The sequence below is a fragment of the Perca flavescens genome, chromosome 7 (genome assembly GCF_004354835.1).
Source record: "Perca flavescens isolate YP-PL-M2 chromosome 7, PFLA_1.0, whole genome shotgun sequence".
NCBI lineage: Eukaryota > Metazoa > Chordata > Actinopteri > Perciformes > Percidae > Perca > Perca flavescens.
This window is the reverse complement of record NC_041337.1, coordinates 24911044-24931779: the sequence shown is the minus strand read 5'-3', so window position 1 is coordinate 24931779 and position 20736 is coordinate 24911044. Positions and strand designations below refer to the sequence as shown.

At 39.6% G+C, this 20736-nt stretch overlaps 1 protein-coding gene across 2 annotated transcripts in view; it reads left to right on the top strand.

The window, feature by feature from the left end:
• Positions 1-20736, top strand: part of sema3b (sema domain, immunoglobulin domain (Ig), short basic domain, secreted, (semaphorin) 3B) — an 82222-nt gene that overhangs the window by 51302 nt on the left and 10184 nt on the right. For both annotated transcript variants that reach the window (XM_028582167.1, XM_028582166.1), the window contains exons 2-9: positions 1089-1687; positions 4926-5083; positions 7450-7512; positions 17028-17147; positions 17546-17639; positions 17825-17944; positions 18092-18234; positions 18940-19054. In XM_028582167.1, the coding sequence (XP_028437968.1) occupies positions 1501-1687; positions 4926-5083; positions 7450-7512; positions 17028-17147; positions 17546-17639; positions 17825-17944; positions 18092-18234; positions 18940-19054 (1000 nt within the window). In that variant the 5' untranslated portion in view covers positions 1089-1500. The remainder of the gene's footprint in view (positions 1-1088; positions 1688-4925; positions 5084-7449; positions 7513-17027; positions 17148-17545; positions 17640-17824; positions 17945-18091; positions 18235-18939; positions 19055-20736) is intronic.

Below are 20736 nucleotides of genomic sequence, written 5' to 3'. Positions count from 1 at the left end.
CAAAGATTGAAAGTGAAGAGGGAGAAAAGCAGACTGTCTGCCTGTTACTGACTGAGTGCCAACTGTGAGGTGTAATATAATAAAGGAGACTGTTCCTACTGAAAGGCTTTATTGTTACGGCCGACCACAGGGTCCAAAGTACTGAAAGAGAGGTGTGTGTGAGTGTGTGTCTGTCCCGTGCACACTTTCTACCACACAATATTCATATACATGTAGGCTTACAAACCAGTGACCTCATGCCTGTTCCTCCTGTGGTAGAGTTGTGGTTTACAACAACACACTCACAACTGAGGCACAAAGTTATTGGGGATATTTCCGAAACAAAAGCAAATCTGTCACTGTATATTTGACTCCAGCTCTCAAATAACTTCATTATTTTTTTTTCTATACTTTCTGACCATGCTCAATTGACAAGTCCCCATGCATTCTGAAAAACCGAGAAACTGAGATTAAAGAAGCCTTGTGTAAACAAGATTATAAAAAGCAACATTTTAAAGCTTTATATAACTTGTAATGTCATGTATCCACTATGGTGTAATTCAATATTGACATCCAATCTAATTACAAAAGGAAACAGTTTTTTTGCTTTCTCTTTCTGTACTCAGTCACAAGTAACTTTCTGTTTAGCACCAATGCTCTCATCCATTGATACATCCATCCACGTCACTGCTGGCTCATTAGTCCTGAGCAATGAAGAGATCTCATCTGGTGACACCGTCTGCCAGTGTGGAGGCAGCGAGAGGGGGGGCTGGCTTGGCAGTGGACAAGTCATATCTGTATCACACTCACACACAGTCTTCATCATCATGGTCAGTGTGTGTGTGTTTTGGATACAGTCCCTGTGAAGAGATTATAGTCTTGTTGCCATAATGGAGGCTGGCATTAACACATCCTGGCAGGGGCATCAATTCGACTCTGACTAAATATACCTCAGACGCCAGTTCTGTGTGTGTGTGTGTGTGTGTGTGTGTATGTGTGTGCGTGCGTGTGTGCGTGTGTGCGTTTGTGCAGGGGCATCCCTGGCACAACGTACTGTGTGTTAGTAGTGTGCATTTCTAAATCCTCTCCCTTTCTGTCTCTATTCTTAGGTCTCCATGTGTGACGTTTTTGTCCCATCTTGGATGTGAGAGGTGAACTTGGTTGACCTTCATGAGAGTATCTGTGAATCTGCCAACAGAGACTCTTCAGAACCAAGGAGGGCATTATAAAGATTACACCGTATATCAAGAACTGGAAAGACAGCCTGTAAGAGAGTGAGGCTGTGCCAAAGCAAACAGCAAGAGGGAGAATCTGTTTTGGGGTTGCAAAGCTGAGGTGATTCTGAATCCTTGACAAACAGGTCCAAGCCCAAACCAGTCCAAAGGCAGGTGGACTGCATCTAATCTACAGACAAAAATTGGGCATTCATGCTAAGCGGAATCTAGGCCGAAATCCAGCTGAAAACCACAATAGATTCACTTCACAGACTCAAACTTTTAAGTTTGTTCTAAGCGTGCCAAGATGATGACCATGATGATGATGATGGTGGCCATGATGGTCACCTGTAGCTCTCTGTTCCTGCTGGGACTGGCCGCTGCCGCACATGCTTCCTCCGGCACCACTTCCTCCACATCTTCATCCTCCTCCTCCTCTTCTTCTTCTTCCTCCTCCTCTTCCTCCTCACCACGCATGAAGCTCTCATACAAAGGTAAGAACCAAAGCTGTGTTAAGAATGCAAATTTGGCTTGTGTGCGGTGGAGTCTTCGCCTCTTCCACTGCACATAATGTATACTTTGTAAACACACACACACACACACACACTCAACACAAACACACAATTTCTATGTTTCATGTGAGATTCTGCCATATCCTTTTCAAAGTAAACAGTCCTGAACAGTAGCCAGCTGTAATTTGTGGTTGCTGTGATTCACACGCACGCACGCACGCACACACGCACACACTCACTCCCGCACACACACACACACACACACACACACACACACACACACACCAGCTCAAGCATTGTAAGTTAAAAGACAGCTCAATGCCCAACACAACCACATAAACCAGGGACGTGTTCCATCATTGAAAGCAATTACAGCCTGAACTAACTCACCAAGGACGTGAGGTTTGCTGAAGGCCGTCTGCCCAGCTGAGATACTGTATGTCCTCCCTTTAATTTAGGCTGAAGGTAACATGTAGCACAGAGGATGGAAAGACAGCAGAATATTCTAGTTTTAGTTGACACACGAAGGACTAAAAGAGATCCTAATGACCTCGTGTTTCACTGAAATTACTTTTGATTTCATTTAGCCTGCAAGTAAGCCGGACATAGCCAACAGCAGTCTGTTTATTTATCCAGTTTTCAATGTCTGGCTGATTAACAGGTTTGTTGTAATGCCTTTTGTAATAGGCTATGTAATGAGCAGGAAATAACTCTTTAATGGGGTAATTCAAGTCCCAAAGAAACTCTTTTTAACTACCCTAGCAGTGGAGCTCAAGGGATGACAATGTAAGTTGTCAGTTGTCTGTCTGTCTGGGTTGTTAACATAATTACATGCAAATTCTGGCATTTAATATACAATATATTGTCTGTTACTGAACGTTATAGCCTGTTAATATACTAAGAAGAATTCTTTTAACATGTATTAGAGAACAGGTGTCATCAACAGGTGTCATTTTCAGTATGTCTTCTTTGGGCCCAATGTTATCACCACAGCATTGTGGAACTGAATAATAACAAATTTTCTGAAAATGGCACGTTAAAATAAAACAAGCAGTAGACCTACAGTCCCTGATGTCATGCAGGCGGCTGTTGGGTGGCGTCAGAGTCTTAATAAAAGTCATAAATTCTCATTACAACAATAGCAGACTAATAAAGCCATTTTACAGTTTTTTTCGATTGCTAAACGACAGTGGGCACAACTGGAGTCACATGTGCAAAACTCTAACTACAGTCTACACAGCAGCAGTTCATGTGGACCAGACTCTAGTTCGTTTTTCATTGCTTGAACACAGTTTTCAAAACTCTACACACTTATCCCATGACTTTAACCACAACGTGCACAACACTGTAGATTTACAGCACTTTGTTCAAATGCTAACACACTGCTGTCAAAACTGTTAACCACGCATTCAAAACAGAACAGATTTCAGTCTGGTGCCTATCAAACACTGCTGATTGCAATTTTAGCTGAAAGCCTAATTAGGTGTCTTGTTTTAGACTAGTTAGTGAACATATATGTAATTTATATAGAGAAAGCTCAGAAAGCCTTTTTTGTATACAAACACCAAATAAGAATGAAACAATTATACACTGTACCGAGAGAAACAGGTAAAAGAGCAAAGATACCAATATGTCCAGGTAAGATGTCTGAGGTTATGTACACAGCTATAAAAAAAGTGAAAAACACTATCTTTACAATAGTAAAACTGCATTCCTACTGTTTTTCAGAAAGTAATGGAGGTGAAAGCAATAGAAACACCACATTTGTTAGTATTTAGAGATGATGCAGACATCTAATGTGATGAAGAAAACTTGCCACATGATGCTGGAGAGAGGCAGAATTAGTCACACTATTCTTTGTTACTGTTACGTATGTACCTTTAGTTTTTTTTCCCAGTAATTCCATAAATTACTAGAGATAAAATTATATATTGAAGAAAACTGTTGATTTTCATTATTCTTGTTTACCTTACGTAAAATTGGTATATTATACAATCTATATCTTTTCCTTAAATAAACTATTGAGTAGTGTCAAGTCACTCAAATTGTTCAAACTGTAAAGATGAGAAAGTTTGTAATTTGTGTATTGGTGTTTGATGCTAGTGTTTTACCCCCAGTGTGTTCTGAGTGACAGTGTGTGTTATCTCAGTGAGGATTGTGCATAGTGTTTGGCTGCACTGAGCCTGTTTTGCAGCTGATGTGAACTGTTTAGCTCAGGTGACTGTTGGTAGTGCAGACTGTAGTTAGAGTTTTGCACATGTGACTCCAGTTGTGCCCACTGTCGTTTAGCAATCGGAAAAAACTGTAAAGTCTAAGCAGGGAGGGCCTTGGTCTTGTTTTCTTTTTAGCTCCGGGTTTAAGTACAGGCAAGCAGGGGAGGATGCAGTCCCCTTATTTCTTCAGCTTCTATGGCCAAGATCACAGTTTTTTCCACTGGCTTGGGGTAACTATTATAGCTTAAGTTTACAAATACAAGCTGAATTTTCCTGGGCACTGTTCCCCTCGAATTTGTTCTTGCCAGTTTGGAAACAGCACGGACACTCAATATTTCCATTAAAACCAATATGGTGTCATTACTGTCAGGGGAGTTTGTCCTGCTTGTTCACAATTCACTGGACATAGGACACATCCCAGAAATGTTATTGAAATACTAAAAGTAAGTCTTCTTTATCAACCAGATGACTTGTTGCAGCCCTTTGGCCAACTAACCGATTCGGATCTTAAGACTGATGACTTGAGGTTGTTTAAACTTTGAACACAAAGTCTTTCTTAGGTTATTGTTCACAGTGTTACTTTATTCAAGACATGAATGCCCATGGAAAATGTATTTATTACTATTTTGCCTAACTGTTGACAGCACAATGTGAGTTAGCTTGTGAGAGTTTGCACGTGTCATACAACAGGATTCACATTGAAAGGTCACACATGTACAAACAGCCCGATCATTACATATTATATCATAAATTATATTGTATATTATTATATATATTATCATTATATCATAAATTGTACAACCCTGTCTGGACTCATCTCAGTTTTAATGGGGGGGTTTCTGGTCTATTCCTGTACATATGGAAGAAGCAGAGGACCATAACAGTATACATTAACTGGAAGAGGTTGTTTCTGTAAAAGTATGGGATGCCATCAGTATATCACATGTAACAGAAGACAGATTAGAGGGTGCCGCCCTCTATAATCCCGTATATCTGTGCAATTTCAGAGTTGCAGCAGTTCCATGGAGTGCGGCGGTTCGAGCTGGAGCGTTCCTGCTGCTTCAGTGCTCTGCTGTTGGATGAAGAAAGAGGCCGCCTCTTCGTCGGGGCCAAGAACTTCCTGCTGTCGCTATCATTAGACAACATTGCCAAGCAGGAACACAAGGTTGGTCAGAACCAAAATCTGGAAAACAAAACAAACAAAAAACTCAAAAAGTCAGGAACCATTTTTGTTGGACAGACAACATGTAAAAATCTTAATTCTGGGGCTGTCAAACAATACATTTTTTCTTAATCACGATTTCAATAGTTAATCGCAAGTAATTACATGTTTTATCACATCATTAAAATTCAATTACTTTGCATTTCATAACTGTCTGTATTATCAATGTAAACCAATTCTTACCAGTGTATCCTGATTGGGAATCAAAGGAATGCAAAGAAAGTTACTTTATGACCTTGACTTGTGAGGGGAGGGGCTTAGGAGACCGTTTTAAACTATAGCAGAAAGAGGGGAGGGACTGAGAAGTTGTTGATGTTCAAATTTTTCGGCTAAGTCCTGGATCTCCGCAATCCTACCTACGGCACCTTTAAGCTTGCTTTTTAAAAATAAATTATACAGCAAAAGTGCATGCGCAAAATGTCAAGATGGTCTGCAGTTAGTTGCCACCCATTTCGCAAGCGCTTCAGTTATTTTTTCAATTTGCTTTCATCCACAGGTCTGTGGCTGACTTGCACTCTCCAAAATAGTGCTTTGCCTGAGTCCGCTAGAATCAACCTGATTAGCTGTACTAGCTCCATGCTTAGCTCGTAGATGGTAGCTTGAACTTTAAGTGCTTCGGTGATATTTTAGTTCCATTTCACACAAGGTGCATATTGCGTTTGACTTGTCGACGGAGCCGTTTGGGAGTTGTTGTTTTTTAAGTAAAACGTGCCATTTAGAACTGTGTTGTTCATCTCCATGGCTGCAGCAGGAGGTAGGAAGTGTCTGTGGCAGCTTGACAACAAGTAAAGGTACCTAAAAGGGTCAAAATAGTAGCAGCCAAAGATTCTAGAGAGTAGCGATTCTTCATAGCAAAGATTATTTGGTAACAGCACCAGTGACGGTGTAAAATAAAGAATATTTGGTGCACGCGATTAACGTGATCAACACAATTATAACGCATTAGGCTCTGTCTTTAATCTCATCGTGATTAATGCATTACAGCCTTTACTTTTATTAATGTTTTAGTGCCACACAGCAGAATAACACCATAAGATATGGTATTGAATCTTTGTTGATTACTAATGATGTTATTACTTTGCTGAGGTTTCAACACTTTCTACACATTGTTTTAATGGACTGTAATGTGTTTGAAATTCTCATGAGCTCAGGGTGTTTTGTCTCTAAAACAAAGCAGTAATTACTGTATTTTTCATGGCTATATTCCTGTATAACCTAATCAAGAGATGTATTTACCTGAACTGTGATCAAATTAGAGACTTTATGTGTCTCTTATCATAAATTGACTTTATTACTTTAGTTGACAAACTAGATAGAGGAGATTAAAGTGGCACGGGATGGAAATAAGAAAGCCTTATTGTCTGATTCCTAAGAATCATTTATTACTGTTGTCATGCCACACGCACTTTATGAGTTTGTTTTCATGTGGCTCTAAAGGCATTGAAGAAAGAGAAATATTCAAAACTGTGAACACATTTTTACCAACATGCTCCTTTGAAAATTACATAATTTTATTCTTGCACATATGAGACCACTCAAGTGAGCAAAAATCAAAGATGTGGGCAAGACGAAAATATAGCATTTATCCCAAAAGAACATTGTGATTAATATCTAAATGAGAATCTTTTGATTGAAACATTTGCCTTTGGAGTATGTAATAGTCATAGCCAAGGCACGCTTGCACAAAGTTGAATATACACACTGGAGCAGACAATACATTTATACATGTACACACTGGTAAAAACACTAAATGCACTTAAATGCACATAGACCCACAAATAAAACATAGATATACACACAAAATACAGCCCACTATAAACATCTGTTCACAGCTGTTTGGAGTAAATTACATGTTTGGTGCGTTAGATGTGAAGCCTCTGTTAGTTTCAGGTATATGGGCGAGCTTGATTTATGACCTGGGTGTGCAGATTCACCATAGCTGAAGCGGTTTACAATGTGGTAGGGTCATCCTCCTTTACAATGAAAAGGGAGTATGAGGAGGATGAGGAGGTGAGGAAAGAGGAGAAAGTAGCAGATGTGAAGGGATGCTAAAACAATGAAGAGAATACAGGTGAAGTGAAGTTGGACAAAAGTATGGAGAGGCTGAAGGGAAGTGAGATGAAAACCTTTACTCATCCAAACCTCTAGGGGTCTCATTTGAGCTGAAGGGTATTATTAATATAGAACAACAAACACTTTGCAATGTTTATAAATGCACATCAAGCAGACTTTAAATTAGTAAATTAATCCAGATAATTAATTCAGATTTTAGCGACAGGATCATCTGACCTTTGCCTGCTGTGTTTCAGATCTATTGGCCCGCTCCCGTCGACTGGAGGGAGGAATGTAACTGGGCTGGCAAGGATATCACTGTAAGTCTCTTCACACCACTTCACCTTCAATCTAACCTCAACTGTACATTACATATTCTCTCATAGGAAATTTAAAGACCACACTTATTATTAACCGAAGTGAAAAGAGTTATCTACGACTTTTCACAAAACAGACTGTGTATGAACCATAATGCATTACATTACATTTTTATTTTTAAATCACTCCTCATCAGCCCAAGACATCATACTGTACATTGCACACAGATTTAAACAAGAGGGTGGAGGAGCTCCTCGTGGAGGACTGTCCACTCCTACCCAGTGTAACACAATGCTACCTTTTAATCCACTGGAGTCATGGGAATCATCACAAGACACAAACGCCACGTCTAAACAGATAACATGTAATAATAGGTGCAACACTCCTACTTTTGGACCTGCCCTGTGGTAAGATCACTTCCTCAAAATCTTTTAGTTTTCAACCTTATCTGACTGGCTTAGCATCAAACTCAGCATATCTCCAAGATAAACCCAGTTAGCAAAGCTAAAGTAGATCCCTGAGAGACCTGATTTCTTGGCTATGTACAGTATAGACATTACAGAGTTTAAATCAGAGTTTTTACAAGAGAGCATGTGCATCACAGAGACATCACGGGGGGTAGGTATTGCTAAATGCAAGGGGATATAAGGATTGATTGGAAGCAGTGCTTCCTTGAATCATTTACTTAAAATTCAGACTTTAACTGAAATGGACACTAAGTAGCTTCTAGATGTCTACAGTCGGTCTCCTTTACAGTTTCACAGCTGAACTAGTCTACATACACGACGTTCCACTTCCGGCATTGCTCAGGTGCCGCCGGTAATTCTGCTAAATATCCCTAATTTAGGCCAGATGTCCGTTACCTTGGGCTTTCTTTGTGTTGACATTTTAAACTCTGCTGAATTTATGAGGACTATGGTTAACTACTCCTCCGATCTCTGCAGGGTAAATCCAGACAGCTAGCTAGACTATCTGTCCAATCTGAGTTTTCTGTTGCACGACTAAAACAACCTTTGAACGTACACATTCCATAAAAACAAGTTCCTTCCCGAGGCTATTTTGCAGCCGTTGCTCCATGCGGCGCTTAGCGCCGACCAAGATGATTGTGATCAGTTTAAAGAAATGCCAATAAACCAAGTTTTTGTCCCATCCCGGAATGCTGTCTGACTCGCCAGACCCTTAAAGCACAGTAATTGAGCTATGGTTCCAAAATAAGGTCTGCGGTACAGGTGAAATCTGTTTATTGACTCACAGCAAGGAAACACTTGTTAGGTTCCATTACAGTAGGTTGCAGGGTATGTTAAGATTGATTAAAACTGTTCTTTTCAGGACTAACAGACTAACAACATTAAAGAATGATACAAAATATGTCACAAGACCATCATTTTTAAATTATAAAATCCTAAATAAAAAGCTGCATGGTTTCCTGTGTGCTTGTAAATGCAGTGATGGGGTGGTGAGGGACCTCATTGACAGCATATAGTACATGGCTGCTACATGTTGCCAGGATTGAACTCATGACCTACTATAATACTCTTAGGACTGTTTCCTAAAACATAGGCCACCCTGCTCTGTCCCTCTTTTTCTTAGCTGCCAAAAAAAGTTTAAAAATCAAGATTTTCTATTTTGATCTACACAAGAGGAACATTTAGTTTCCGAGAACATGTCGAGTAAATACTGAATGTGATGATTATGTGTCTAATTGTGATGTATGTGGATGGAGTCTGGGCAGAGCAGGCTCGGCTTCACTGACCGACAAGTAGAGGCCACCAAGAGCCTATAGACCACCCAGGATTACATCACACACAATTAGCTAACTCATATATATGTGTGCGTGTGCATCAGTGTGTGTAAAACAGTACCTTCCCATCAATGCGAGCTGACATGCCACAAATCTGCCATGCACTGTACTGTATTCATATAGCAGTGTGTGTATACATTTATTCATGTATGTTTAAGTATCCGATGTGTGTGTGTGTCTTTCTTTGTGTGTGTGTAAAACAAACCCTTCATCAGTGTGATTACACAGCTGTAGCAGACAGACAACGAGCTCCATTCATTCAAAACCCCAGGCTCCAGTTTCACCTGACCAGGAGTCTGTCTGAGTGTGTGTGTGTGTGTGTGTGTGTGCACGCTCAGGTTTCTGTGTATGTGACCTGTGTGTGTGTGTGTGTGTTTAAAAAAAATTAAAATAAAGTAACAGTGGAGACAGGGAGTAGTGGAGAGAATTATTAAAATTGCTCCAAAGGAATTAGGGAAGAGGAGGCGGAGGAAGAAAGAGATAAGAAAATAAAATAAAGATTTGGGGGAATTTTGAAGACAAATGTTGCATTAAAAGGAATTTCCCCCTGGTAAGATGTTAGTCCTGCCTTTTTTCCTTTGAATTGTTATTTTTATCCTTTGTTAAACACTCACTCCCCTCCTATTCCTTTTAAAACCCATGGTATCTTCGTGAACACTCACCCACACACTGAGAACTGAGCTGACCTTACACCGTTGACCCTAATTACAGAGAAGTGTGTTTCTCTGTAGGAAGAGGCCAACATCTCTTTCCCCCACTGGATCTCTTTCTGTCTCTCTCTCTCTCTCTCTCTCTCTTTTCTCTATCTCTCTCTTATTCTCTGAGCCCTCCTCTTTTCCTTTGCTCTCTTTGTATCTCTATTAGTTGTTCTCTGGGAACCAAAAGTTTCTCATGTTTTTTACGACCCCCTCAGTCCTCCCATCGTCTTACTCGTTCTTGGAAATCTTTTCACTTTCTTCTCATGCAGTTACCCTCGTATTAACCTTTTTAATGGTTGTATCTGTCCTTTTACACCTTTTACACTGTAATGTATGCTGCTCATTAGCACATGCGCTGCACATGTACACACATTATAGCAAACTGTACATACACACACAAGACGTATTGGGGGATGCTTAATTGTAAGCTGTTAATTAGCTTGAACACATGTATTTACACTGCATTGACTTCATATTACATTATTACTCTTTATTAGAAGTTTCTTCACGACACCGGGATGGTGCCTTGGAAAACGCCACTGGGATTCTGGCAGGGTTTGCTTCTAGTTCCAACACAGTCTTCAGGGTTCTCCGGTGGGAAGTCAGTGAGGGATCTGATCCTTGTCACTGGTGTAGAAAATTGTACTGAGCCTGATATTTAATCTGAATTGGCGTTTTTACTCACTATATGTTCTGCCAATTGTTTTAGACTGTAATGGAAATCATTTACTGTTTTGAAAGCCCATGTTATGCAGATTTGAGCATAAAAGACCAAGGCTTAGCTGGTTGCTTGGCAACCTCACGGTGACGACAAGAAGTGTGTCTGACCAAGAAATAATCCAGCCCTTTACCCTGCATAAAACCACAGCTTGTCAGTGGACAAAGCCAGGCTGTAAGAGTGGTATCAATCTTCTCATCTCACTCTCAGCAAGAGAGCAAATAAGCGTATTTCTTCCTTTAAAAGTAGGAAAGGTTTGCTGGATTGTCCGACATACAGTACAGTATATTGCATTCTTTTGTATTACATACATTCAAATACATGAACTGCAATGCTAGCTACCTCAAAAATGAATAATCCAGTAGAGTAGGCTATACACACTCACAGTAGCTCAATAAATACACACAAGGCTTGTGATGGGCTTAAGAAGTATCCCACATAAAGACAAGTAATAAGCACTTTATCACTCACACACACCCACAGACCACAGGAAAGCCACCTGACATGCACACAGACACATTAACACAAACACAGACACATGCACATAAACACAGTCAGACAGTAGCAGTAAACAGTTGACAGTTCACCCAGACACTCAGTCTGACTCAGCACTCTGACTGTAGAGCTGGAGCCATATTTAAACCTACAGAATTGATGGATTGTGTTTATGCTGTCATGTTAACACCAGTTAAAAGATTACCAGTTAAAATCCATTGACCGACTGGGACATTGTGGAAAAAGAGGTTGAATGTCCTCACCACTAAAACACCAGCATTGGCTTAAATTAACTAATGCTTACGTTTTCTTGATATGTAAATAGTCTCTTCTTGACAACAGAAGGCCCTGCATATAATGAACTTGTCAGCATTTTTCATTTGTTCAAGCATTTGAAAAGTGGAAAAAGTCAAGTGGACCATAAACGCCTCAGAAAACGCATCAGAAATGTAGTCTGCCATCCACATTACAAAAATTGTGCTTCAGCAGGCAACAGTTTCCGGAGTTATAAATTGTCGCCTGCCAAGGCAGCGGTTGTTGTGTACTGAGGCCTTGCTGAGGTACGATTGCTGAGGCTGTTTAAAACTGAATACTTTTTTTTGCCTATCTTGAAAACAGGACTAAAGCTCTGTAGCCATGCTAGCGGCTCTGTGATGCTATATTTAGGCACAGCGGTGCTTTAATGCTAATGTCAGCATGCTCATGTCAGCATGTTGATATGCTCACGGTAACAATTCTAACACACTCATGTTTAGCAGGTATAATGTTTACCATGTCCACCCTCTTAGTTTATTATCTTAGCATGTTAACATTTACTATATGGCACTTAACACAAAATACAACTGAGGCTGATGGGACTATTACTGTATATCAAGTTTGCAGGTATTCAGTGATTTAGGATTAGACTTAGTAGTATTTGACAAATAAAAGTGTTGACAGGATGATAGCACTAAATTAAATGTTGAGGAATCGGCAAACAATTAATTCTGAGTGGGACGTGAATGTTCTTACCAAATTCTATGGTAATCTATCTAATAGTTTTTTAATCTAATTTTAATCTAATGGTTGCACAGAAAAGTGAGGGGATCACAAAAGAGTTTTCCACTGGGGATCACAGCTGTCCATACAAAATGTCATGGCAGTCCATCCAATAGTTGCTGAGATATCAACCAACCAACATTGCCATCCATAGATTTAAGCCTCTAGTATCGAGTCAGATCTGCAAATACTCACATTGGTCATTTTGGGAGGCACTAACAAAATACATATATTTAGTCATCTAGGTATTTGGACCTTTAGCAGGTGTCTTGAAGCAGCATGCTCCTGGAAACCACCAAGCATCATTTGACTGTCACTGTTTAAAATTACTGAGTAGATCGGTGTATTGTCACTCTATGGGAATTCACTTAACACACGGTTACTGAAAACACAGGAACTGAAACACGTAAGTGTTTCCATCCAAGTAATCGAAAAATGAAATCCTGCTCTGCCTCAATGGGTTCCTTAGTGATATTATTATAGCTGTACAGTTTGTACGTAGAAGATCAGCATCCAGGAATCATTCTGTTGAATAAAAAATATGTCAGACAAATGTCAACATTGTCCTGTTCAGCAGAAGCAATCAAAGGCATTCCTGGGATATTACACTGTGCTCTGTTGTGTATCTAATGGTCTTCTAGTGTACTGTGCACCATCATTCTGTGTTCAGTCAAAGGCTCTGAGCCATTAACTTTATTAAGTTTGCTGGACCACTGGGGCTCTTTGCTCTCAGACTCAAATCAAAACTGAGAAAGAAAGATAAACAGTGGCTCTGTTTCTATATACATGTTTATAATGATGCAATAAAATAGCTTAAAATGTGAGTTTCAATTGGGTGAAAAAATTTCAGTGCCAGATAAAGGGTAAAATATGAGGAAGGTTCTTCTTAAACATTTGGCCATATTAGCTGTCTAAAGATTATAATAAATAATATACACCTGACAATAGACCTAATGACAATAAAACATGATTGGATGCTAATATGTTAAAGAAAGAACGTTTATGACATAAGTATGATTTAAAAAATGATATCCATTTTTTAACTTTGAAGTTGCATTGCAATATTGAGTAAATTGAACTTTCCTTTGGACTTTATACTTGAACGAAAACCTATGTTAATTAATGTGAGACGGACAGAGATGGAGAGAACTAGCAGAAGGACAGATAATGGCATCAATTACAAATAGATAGATCGAGTTAATCATTTCTAGAATGGAAATGATAAAAAGAGAAAAAGAAACAAAGACTTCCACTGAGGAACAATAGAGCTTTATAAGACATGAAGGGAAGACCTATTGCTCAGGCCGCAGTGAGGTCACAGCCTGCGTTTTGCTCACAGCCTGCGTTTTGCTCACTTTTTCAACTAATGAGTCAGTAGTAGGTCAAAGGTTAGCCAGTGAACCCTTTAACTTAACAACCCCCGCACCCCCCCCCCTTCCCACACACACACACACACACACACACACTGAGGAAATGTGATGGCTGGCATAATTCACCTCCCCTGTTCTCCTCCTTCCTTTCTGATCTTTTCAAGGTCTTTCAAGCGTCTTCTGTCTTCTTACCTTTCTTTTCCTCCTTTGTCACATCAAAGAATTGACTTTATCTTACTACCGGTCCGTTGACTCCTTCACCTTCCTCTGCCCTCACATACGCACGCACGCACGCACGCACGCACACACACACACAGTGCTTAAAATTCAAGGGGAGTTAGATTGAGTAAGATGAGGTTTTGCTTCAGATACAAACACTGGTAATAATGGGGAAACATTTTTGAAACTTAGCACGAGTATGTTTTAACGGAAGAGGTCTTTGGAAGTTGGTGAGGTGTGCGTTTAAGTGTGTGTATGTTCATTCATTGTGTAACTTGTGCATGTCAGCCAGAGGGTGGGGGTATAAGTTGAGTGTGTGTGCCCCTTTCTTTCACAGGAAACAGAGGTCTCTTGTTTGTTAACAGCTTAATGGGCCTGTCGATTGGTTGAACACCTTCACATGTACACACACACACGCACACACACACACACACACACCGAAGTATGTATGAAATAACACTCCAACAACTCCATCTAACCCCCTAGTGGTTTTCAAAGGTTGAAAAGCAGGCTTTTGTAAACCACTGAGGGGTGTGTCTGTGTGTGTGTGTGTGTGTGTGTTTGTGTGTGTGTTTGTCAGGCCTAATGAGCCACAATTCCGCTTGTTGCTGCTTTCACAACCTGGCCTGTCTGTCACCCTCGGGTTAGGCTGAAAGACAGAACAGACTTATAAAGAAAGACATTTGATCAAAGAAGAGAGTAAAGTTGAGAGATGGAGAGAGAAATAGAATGATACTATATACCTTCATTCATCTATTCATTAATCAATCTTTATCCTAAAGGAAATTTGGTTTGCAACTAGCCATTAAACAAAAAGATCCCAGAAACGCACCAATCACTGTGCATCTTTGAAACACGAAAGCAATATAAAAATGTAGAGAAGCCAAATTAGTTCTACCATCTTGGACACAATTGGAAGATTAATACCAAAGCCATATAAGTGTCCTGTACATTTAGGCACAAATATACTTTAAATGAAGTCAAAACAAAAACATGAAGATTACCAAATTAAATTAGGAAGAATCTGCGGACTTTGCACACAGGGCAATTGTTCATTGATGCTCAGATTCATGCCTTTATGAACCTCTTCTCCAGTGGCCCCCTGGGGTCCAACAGTGTCTGTAACTTGATCGACAGACAGATGTTACAGTGGCCTGTCTGGGGAAAAGTAGGCAGGAGAGAAACAGAGAGATTTAGATGTGAGAGCTGGTGTGTTTGTTTACAGTAGTGTGTAAAGACAACAAGATCTTATTTAGTAGACTACAGAAGTAATTGTAATGACAACAAAGACATTTGAAAGCACCATATTAGCTCATCATGTATTACATAGCCCTGGGGTGGAAGACCACTGATAATCATCATGGTAACATTCTCTTCACTTAAATGGGCCAGTCACTTTAAAGCCGGGTGTGAAGATAAGGATTCTGGCCAGAAAAAGGAATGTGTGCCATCCAGTCTGTTAGTGTACAGTAAATCTTTCCTCCGGCTGTCTCCTGAGATCCAGCTTACTGTAACTTGACTCCGACATGGACAGATGTGACTGCGGGTCGATAACCTGCTGTCTAGATAAGAAGAGGAGGGAACAGACAGAGAGGGATAAGGATACTGAAAATTGATGATGTGAAGGAGGATAAAGGAGGAAGAGAAATAAAAATGGTATGGAAAGTGGTCTGTTGTAAAAAGTGAGATGATGCTCATAAAGACAAGTTATTTACCGGACTATTTCTTAGCCAAGCTAACAGGCTGCTGGCTGTAGCTTATTTCTTATATTAGCTCAGTCATTCCCAAACTTTGGTCCGCAGACCACTAGTGGTCTGTGAGGGTACTGCAGGTGGTCAGTGGAAAAGCTAAATAAAATAAATAAATAAATAAAATAATAGTTTTTTAACCTTCATTTTACCAGGAAATTCCCATAAATGTTACCAGGAAATTCCCATAAATGTTACCAGGAAATTCCCATAATTCAAGTAGGACTGTGTGTAGACATATTTTGTTATGTATATTATGAGGTGATCCGCAAAAATTCTTGATTACAAATAGTGGTCCACACGCACAAAACGTTTGAAAACCCCTGTATTAGCTTATATTGTATTTACCATATTGTCTAACTATTCCTTTAAAATGAAGTTCTGCATAGTTTATTTTGTCTTATGCTCTGTATGGTTCAGTTGTTGTTTCACCTAACTGAGATTTACTGATGTAGATGTTTTAACTAAGCTGGCATAAAACATATGCCAGCAAATGTGTCAAACAAATGTCAAGCATGATACACAACTACTCAGTGGTGTGACATAAACATTATCCACTAAACTGAACTGGAAAACTTTTTGGAACACCTTAATACTAGAATAGCCTACAAGCCATTAATTAAGCAGGAAGCTTTTGGTTTGTCTTCTTGTTCTATCTGTTTGGCATGAAAAAAGTAGAAGATAACTAAAACCCTATGCAATGCAGAAAAGGTCTGTGTGTTATATGAAATACATACTGTGTAAGTTAGCCAGCAGCATATGTATTGAGTAGTTCAAAGTTCCAAGCGCTTATTATTTGTGTGCATTGACATGGCGGTTCATATGACCATTTTACCCTCAGTAGACACACATTGTAGGCAATTGTGTGTACAGCCAGGACACAAAGGCTGTCACAACAGGGTGTTGGAGGTGGAGCTGGGGACTCGACAGTGTTGTCACAGGCAGATAGGGTGAGAGGAGTTATGTGAGGAATGTCTAGCACTAAACCAAAAAAGAGAGAGATAGTCCACTTTTTGTCCATCTGTCTTGGATTTACGGGTGTTTTTCTCTTGTGTTGTCATGTTAACTTGTTTTTACACTTTTATACTGGGCAGAAGCTAACCGAGGTCACATCAATGGTATTTTGGGGGGTTTTAGTGACCTGAAGTGACATTTTACAAGCAAATAAGATTATTTAAAGCCATATCACACCAATATCTTTTAGACTATTTGGATGTGACCATTTTAGACCAATACATTTAAATAAAATCAGTTTTTACCAGAATTCTATCCCTGCGGTGTACAGTATATTGCTTTGAAGCAGCATTCACATCATGCATGTAGGGGAAAAAGAAAGGTCAAAACCAATTGTTTTTTTTGTAAAGACTATACCATTCAAATTGCTATTCATAGGTAAACTGAATCTGTGTTTATGTGTGTGTGTCTTTCAGTCTGACTGTGTGAACTATGTGAAGATTGTGCACCACTATAACCGCACCCACCTGTATGCCTGTGGAACCGGGGCCTTCCACCCTACCTGTGCCTTTGTGGAGGTGGGACACAGGATGGAGGTGAGGAATACAAAAAACAACACAAACTGCTGGACAGCAGTATTCCCTTCTTTATTTTTCCTTGTTTAAGTACATCATGATCTAGTACAGACACAATCTCAAACACCAGTTGGTTTGCCTGAATCAATTTTATAATTATAAGTCAATTACGAGTCATGGTGCATTTTCACTGAGGATATTAAACTTTGTTTTCTCTCAGCTGCAAAACGTTATTCAAACTCAGATAAATACACACACACACACGCACACACACACACACACACACACACACACACACACACACACACACATGCTTAGCTCAAGTTCCCGGTTTGACTGTATGCTTTTGTCAAAAGAAAACATAGTGTATGTATGATCACTTTTTAAATCAATTTCTCCCTGTCGTCTTTCTCCATCAGGACCATGTGTTCAGGATTGAACCCTCTCAGGTGGAGGATGGGAAAGGGAAGAGTCCGTATGATCCTCGCCACAATGCTGTATCTGTACTCGTTGGTAACTAAACTTATCCAAGTTAATATGAGCTGGTTATCCATTAACTACAGGATTTTACTTACACTGGTTTGAAATATGTTATTGCCATGCTATATAAAAGTTGATTTTGGTGGATTGTATAGACCTAATCATCAGTAAAGGTCACATGTCCAATCAGGGAGTTATTGATTCATTCTGTTTCCTAGGTGATGAGCTATATGCAGGTGTGGCCACAGACTTAATGGGACGGGACTTCACAATCTTTAGAAGCCTGGGGAAACGCCCCTCCATCCGCACCGAACAGCATGACTCTCGCTGGCTCAATGGTCTGTTGGTGTTTGTTTGTGTGTTTATGTGTCAGTTTAGGTATCAATTTGTTTTTAGTTTGGTTCACTTTATAACTAACTTAAATCTGGTTGTGTTAAGAACAACACTCACAACTTGTTCAAGACAACTTTGTTTCTGTCCACCAGAACCAAAGTTTGTTGGTTCCTTTTGGGTCCCAGAAAGTGAAAACCAGGATGATGACAAGGTATTTTTCTTCTTCCGTGAGACGGCAGTTGAGGCTCAGGGGCTGGGAAAGTCCACCTACTCCCGCATCGGACAGCTCTGCAGGGTGAGAGATTTGTTCATCATTTTAATTAAAGTGGGTGTAAGAGCCATGTTGTATTGTTGATAATTTTTGGTATTTTATTTTCACTGCAAAAGTAAATTGTTTTATGACATTAAAAATATATGTGTTTTGCCCTATTAAAACTCACACTCCACTAGTCTGTCAAGCTATTGGACAGTTTTGAGTTGGTTTCTCTAAGTGAAGTTAGTGTAGGTTAGGCTTCAACAGAGCAGGATGTGGAGCAACAATTGTTCTGATCGCTGATTGTAGATCGCTGATTGTAGACTGTATTTTTGCTTATAGGAAAGTCAATTTTAGCACAAGGTCAGTTTTTGGATATTCCAGCACTTTTTGTTTATCTTCATTTTTGATCACATCCATGGAAAAAAACGTTTTCACTTTCTACAAGCCTCTTCTTGGGATAGCTTTGCATGTTGAAGTTGGAAATGGTGGTCTACATGAGTCAGAACCCTTTACATCCTACAAATAGCGGCTAAGAATGTTGCCACTACAGTGGGTGTAGTAAAACTAGTCCGGATCAGGCAAACTCAGCCTGGATAATTGACAGATTCTGCAACAAAATTAGATTCTGTCAAAAGAATTAGATTTTGTAAAGTGGTGAAAAGAGGCTGGTGCCCAATGAATAACACTGCTCTTACTCTCTTTATTTACTTTTTTAACGTTATATGCTGTTTTGTCTTAAATCAGAATGACATGGGCGGTCAGCGAAGTCTGGTGAACAAGTGGACGACATTCCTCAAGACCCGTCTTATCTGCTCGGTGCCAGGAGCCGACGGCAGCGACACATACTTTGACGAGCTGCGTAAGTTAACTCTGCAGACAGATTCTGTACTTTATCAACTGTATCAATTATGCCTAAAATCACATTGAAGAAGCATGATGTGATAGTTATTGGTGTTTGAAGTGAAGGCCCTGCATGATACTCAAGTAAAAGTCAATCAACTCCAATAACAAAGTGGCTCAACTGGTCTAGTTTTCTTTTTTTATGTCCCCATTTTCTACGTTATTCATCCAACACATGTGCAGCGTGCAGTATAATACAATTTTTCAGTTAGAAAAAGCAAAACAAAGAGTTAAAATTTAGGCTGATTTTCCAACAGTGCTTTAACCGTTGAAAGCGCACTCTGTAAGTGCAAAGGGAAAGAAAGTCGAGGAAAGCATAAAAAATTATCCAGGATTTCTGACCTCAATTGTAGAGTACCGTTTAGCCCCACATTCCTGCAGACTTGAAGAATGCATGAATGAGTAATAGATTCTGGCCTGATCGGTTCGGAAGCCAGTGTTGTTGCTGTGGGTTCATAGCAAGTTGCAGGCTTGTCTCTGTGAGTCTTCGTATGACAAAAGGCAATGTTTTCATTAGACAGGATCAGGAAGGGAGGTGGGGGGGAGCGAGCATGGATTGTGGGCAGAGGAAATATTTTTATAATAAAGAAGACATAACTTCACACTCACTCGGATTGTTCCACAAACATCTGGTGCCGGTTCACCCGAGCATTGTACTCATACTGTAAATATTCTCAACCAAAAGATAAAACCTATCTGATCTTTATGTATTCATTTCAGTAAAATATAACTTCATACAGGCCCTTTGCTAAACCCCTCCTCAAGCAATTGTCTAATCATAGCTTAGCAATCGTAATAGATTTGTCCACATGCTGAGTATAGGCAATACTCTAAAGATGGTAGTGTCTTGTTTTAGCCTTTTGTTCTTTTTATTTTGTGCTAGGAATTGATTATACGTGTGTTTGAATACATTATGTGTTTGTCTTCTTTAACATAAGCTTCCAGTTTAAGCATGTCTGAATAACTAGCTTAAGCTAACCAAGCATTCCTAGGCCAACTACATTTTGTGGGGCTACAGGTTATGTTTAAAATAAGCCCCATTCATGACTAGTACATGCACTGTGTAGTATTTCCCCCACTGTGTGAAAGATGCTACTAGAGTGCAGCCTAATGTTAGTAGCTCTTCCGCGGGCCAACTGAAAATATTAAAAACTCTGCATGGAGTTAACGTTGCAGTAGCTTAATTAGATAACTAGCTACACCTGATAAAACCTGCCTGTTGTCATTTCAGCTGGCAACATTGACCAACTAGACCTGAGAAGTTGTTTTTGTCTACCTCTGTCTGAAATCAATCCATTTATTTATTTATTTATTTTTATGACAAATTTCGAAGATTTACGGGCTTAGTACACTAATGGTCAACTGCACAAAACAAGTGAAACCATGACAATCAGACCAAAAGAAAGCCCATTTAACTTAAATACATTTTCCTTCAAATGCCATTACTTAGGGGAATCATTGAATTAATTAAAAAATCCTAATCTTCTGACTAAAGTAAACAACACAGGACAATGTATCGTCTCACAAAGAGAAACACCAAACCTCCAGTAATGTGGTTTGCGCTGCATCTGCAGCAGTTTCAGCTTTGTTTTTGATTGATCTCTCTGACCATATCTCTGGGCCATAATATGATCTGTCTTT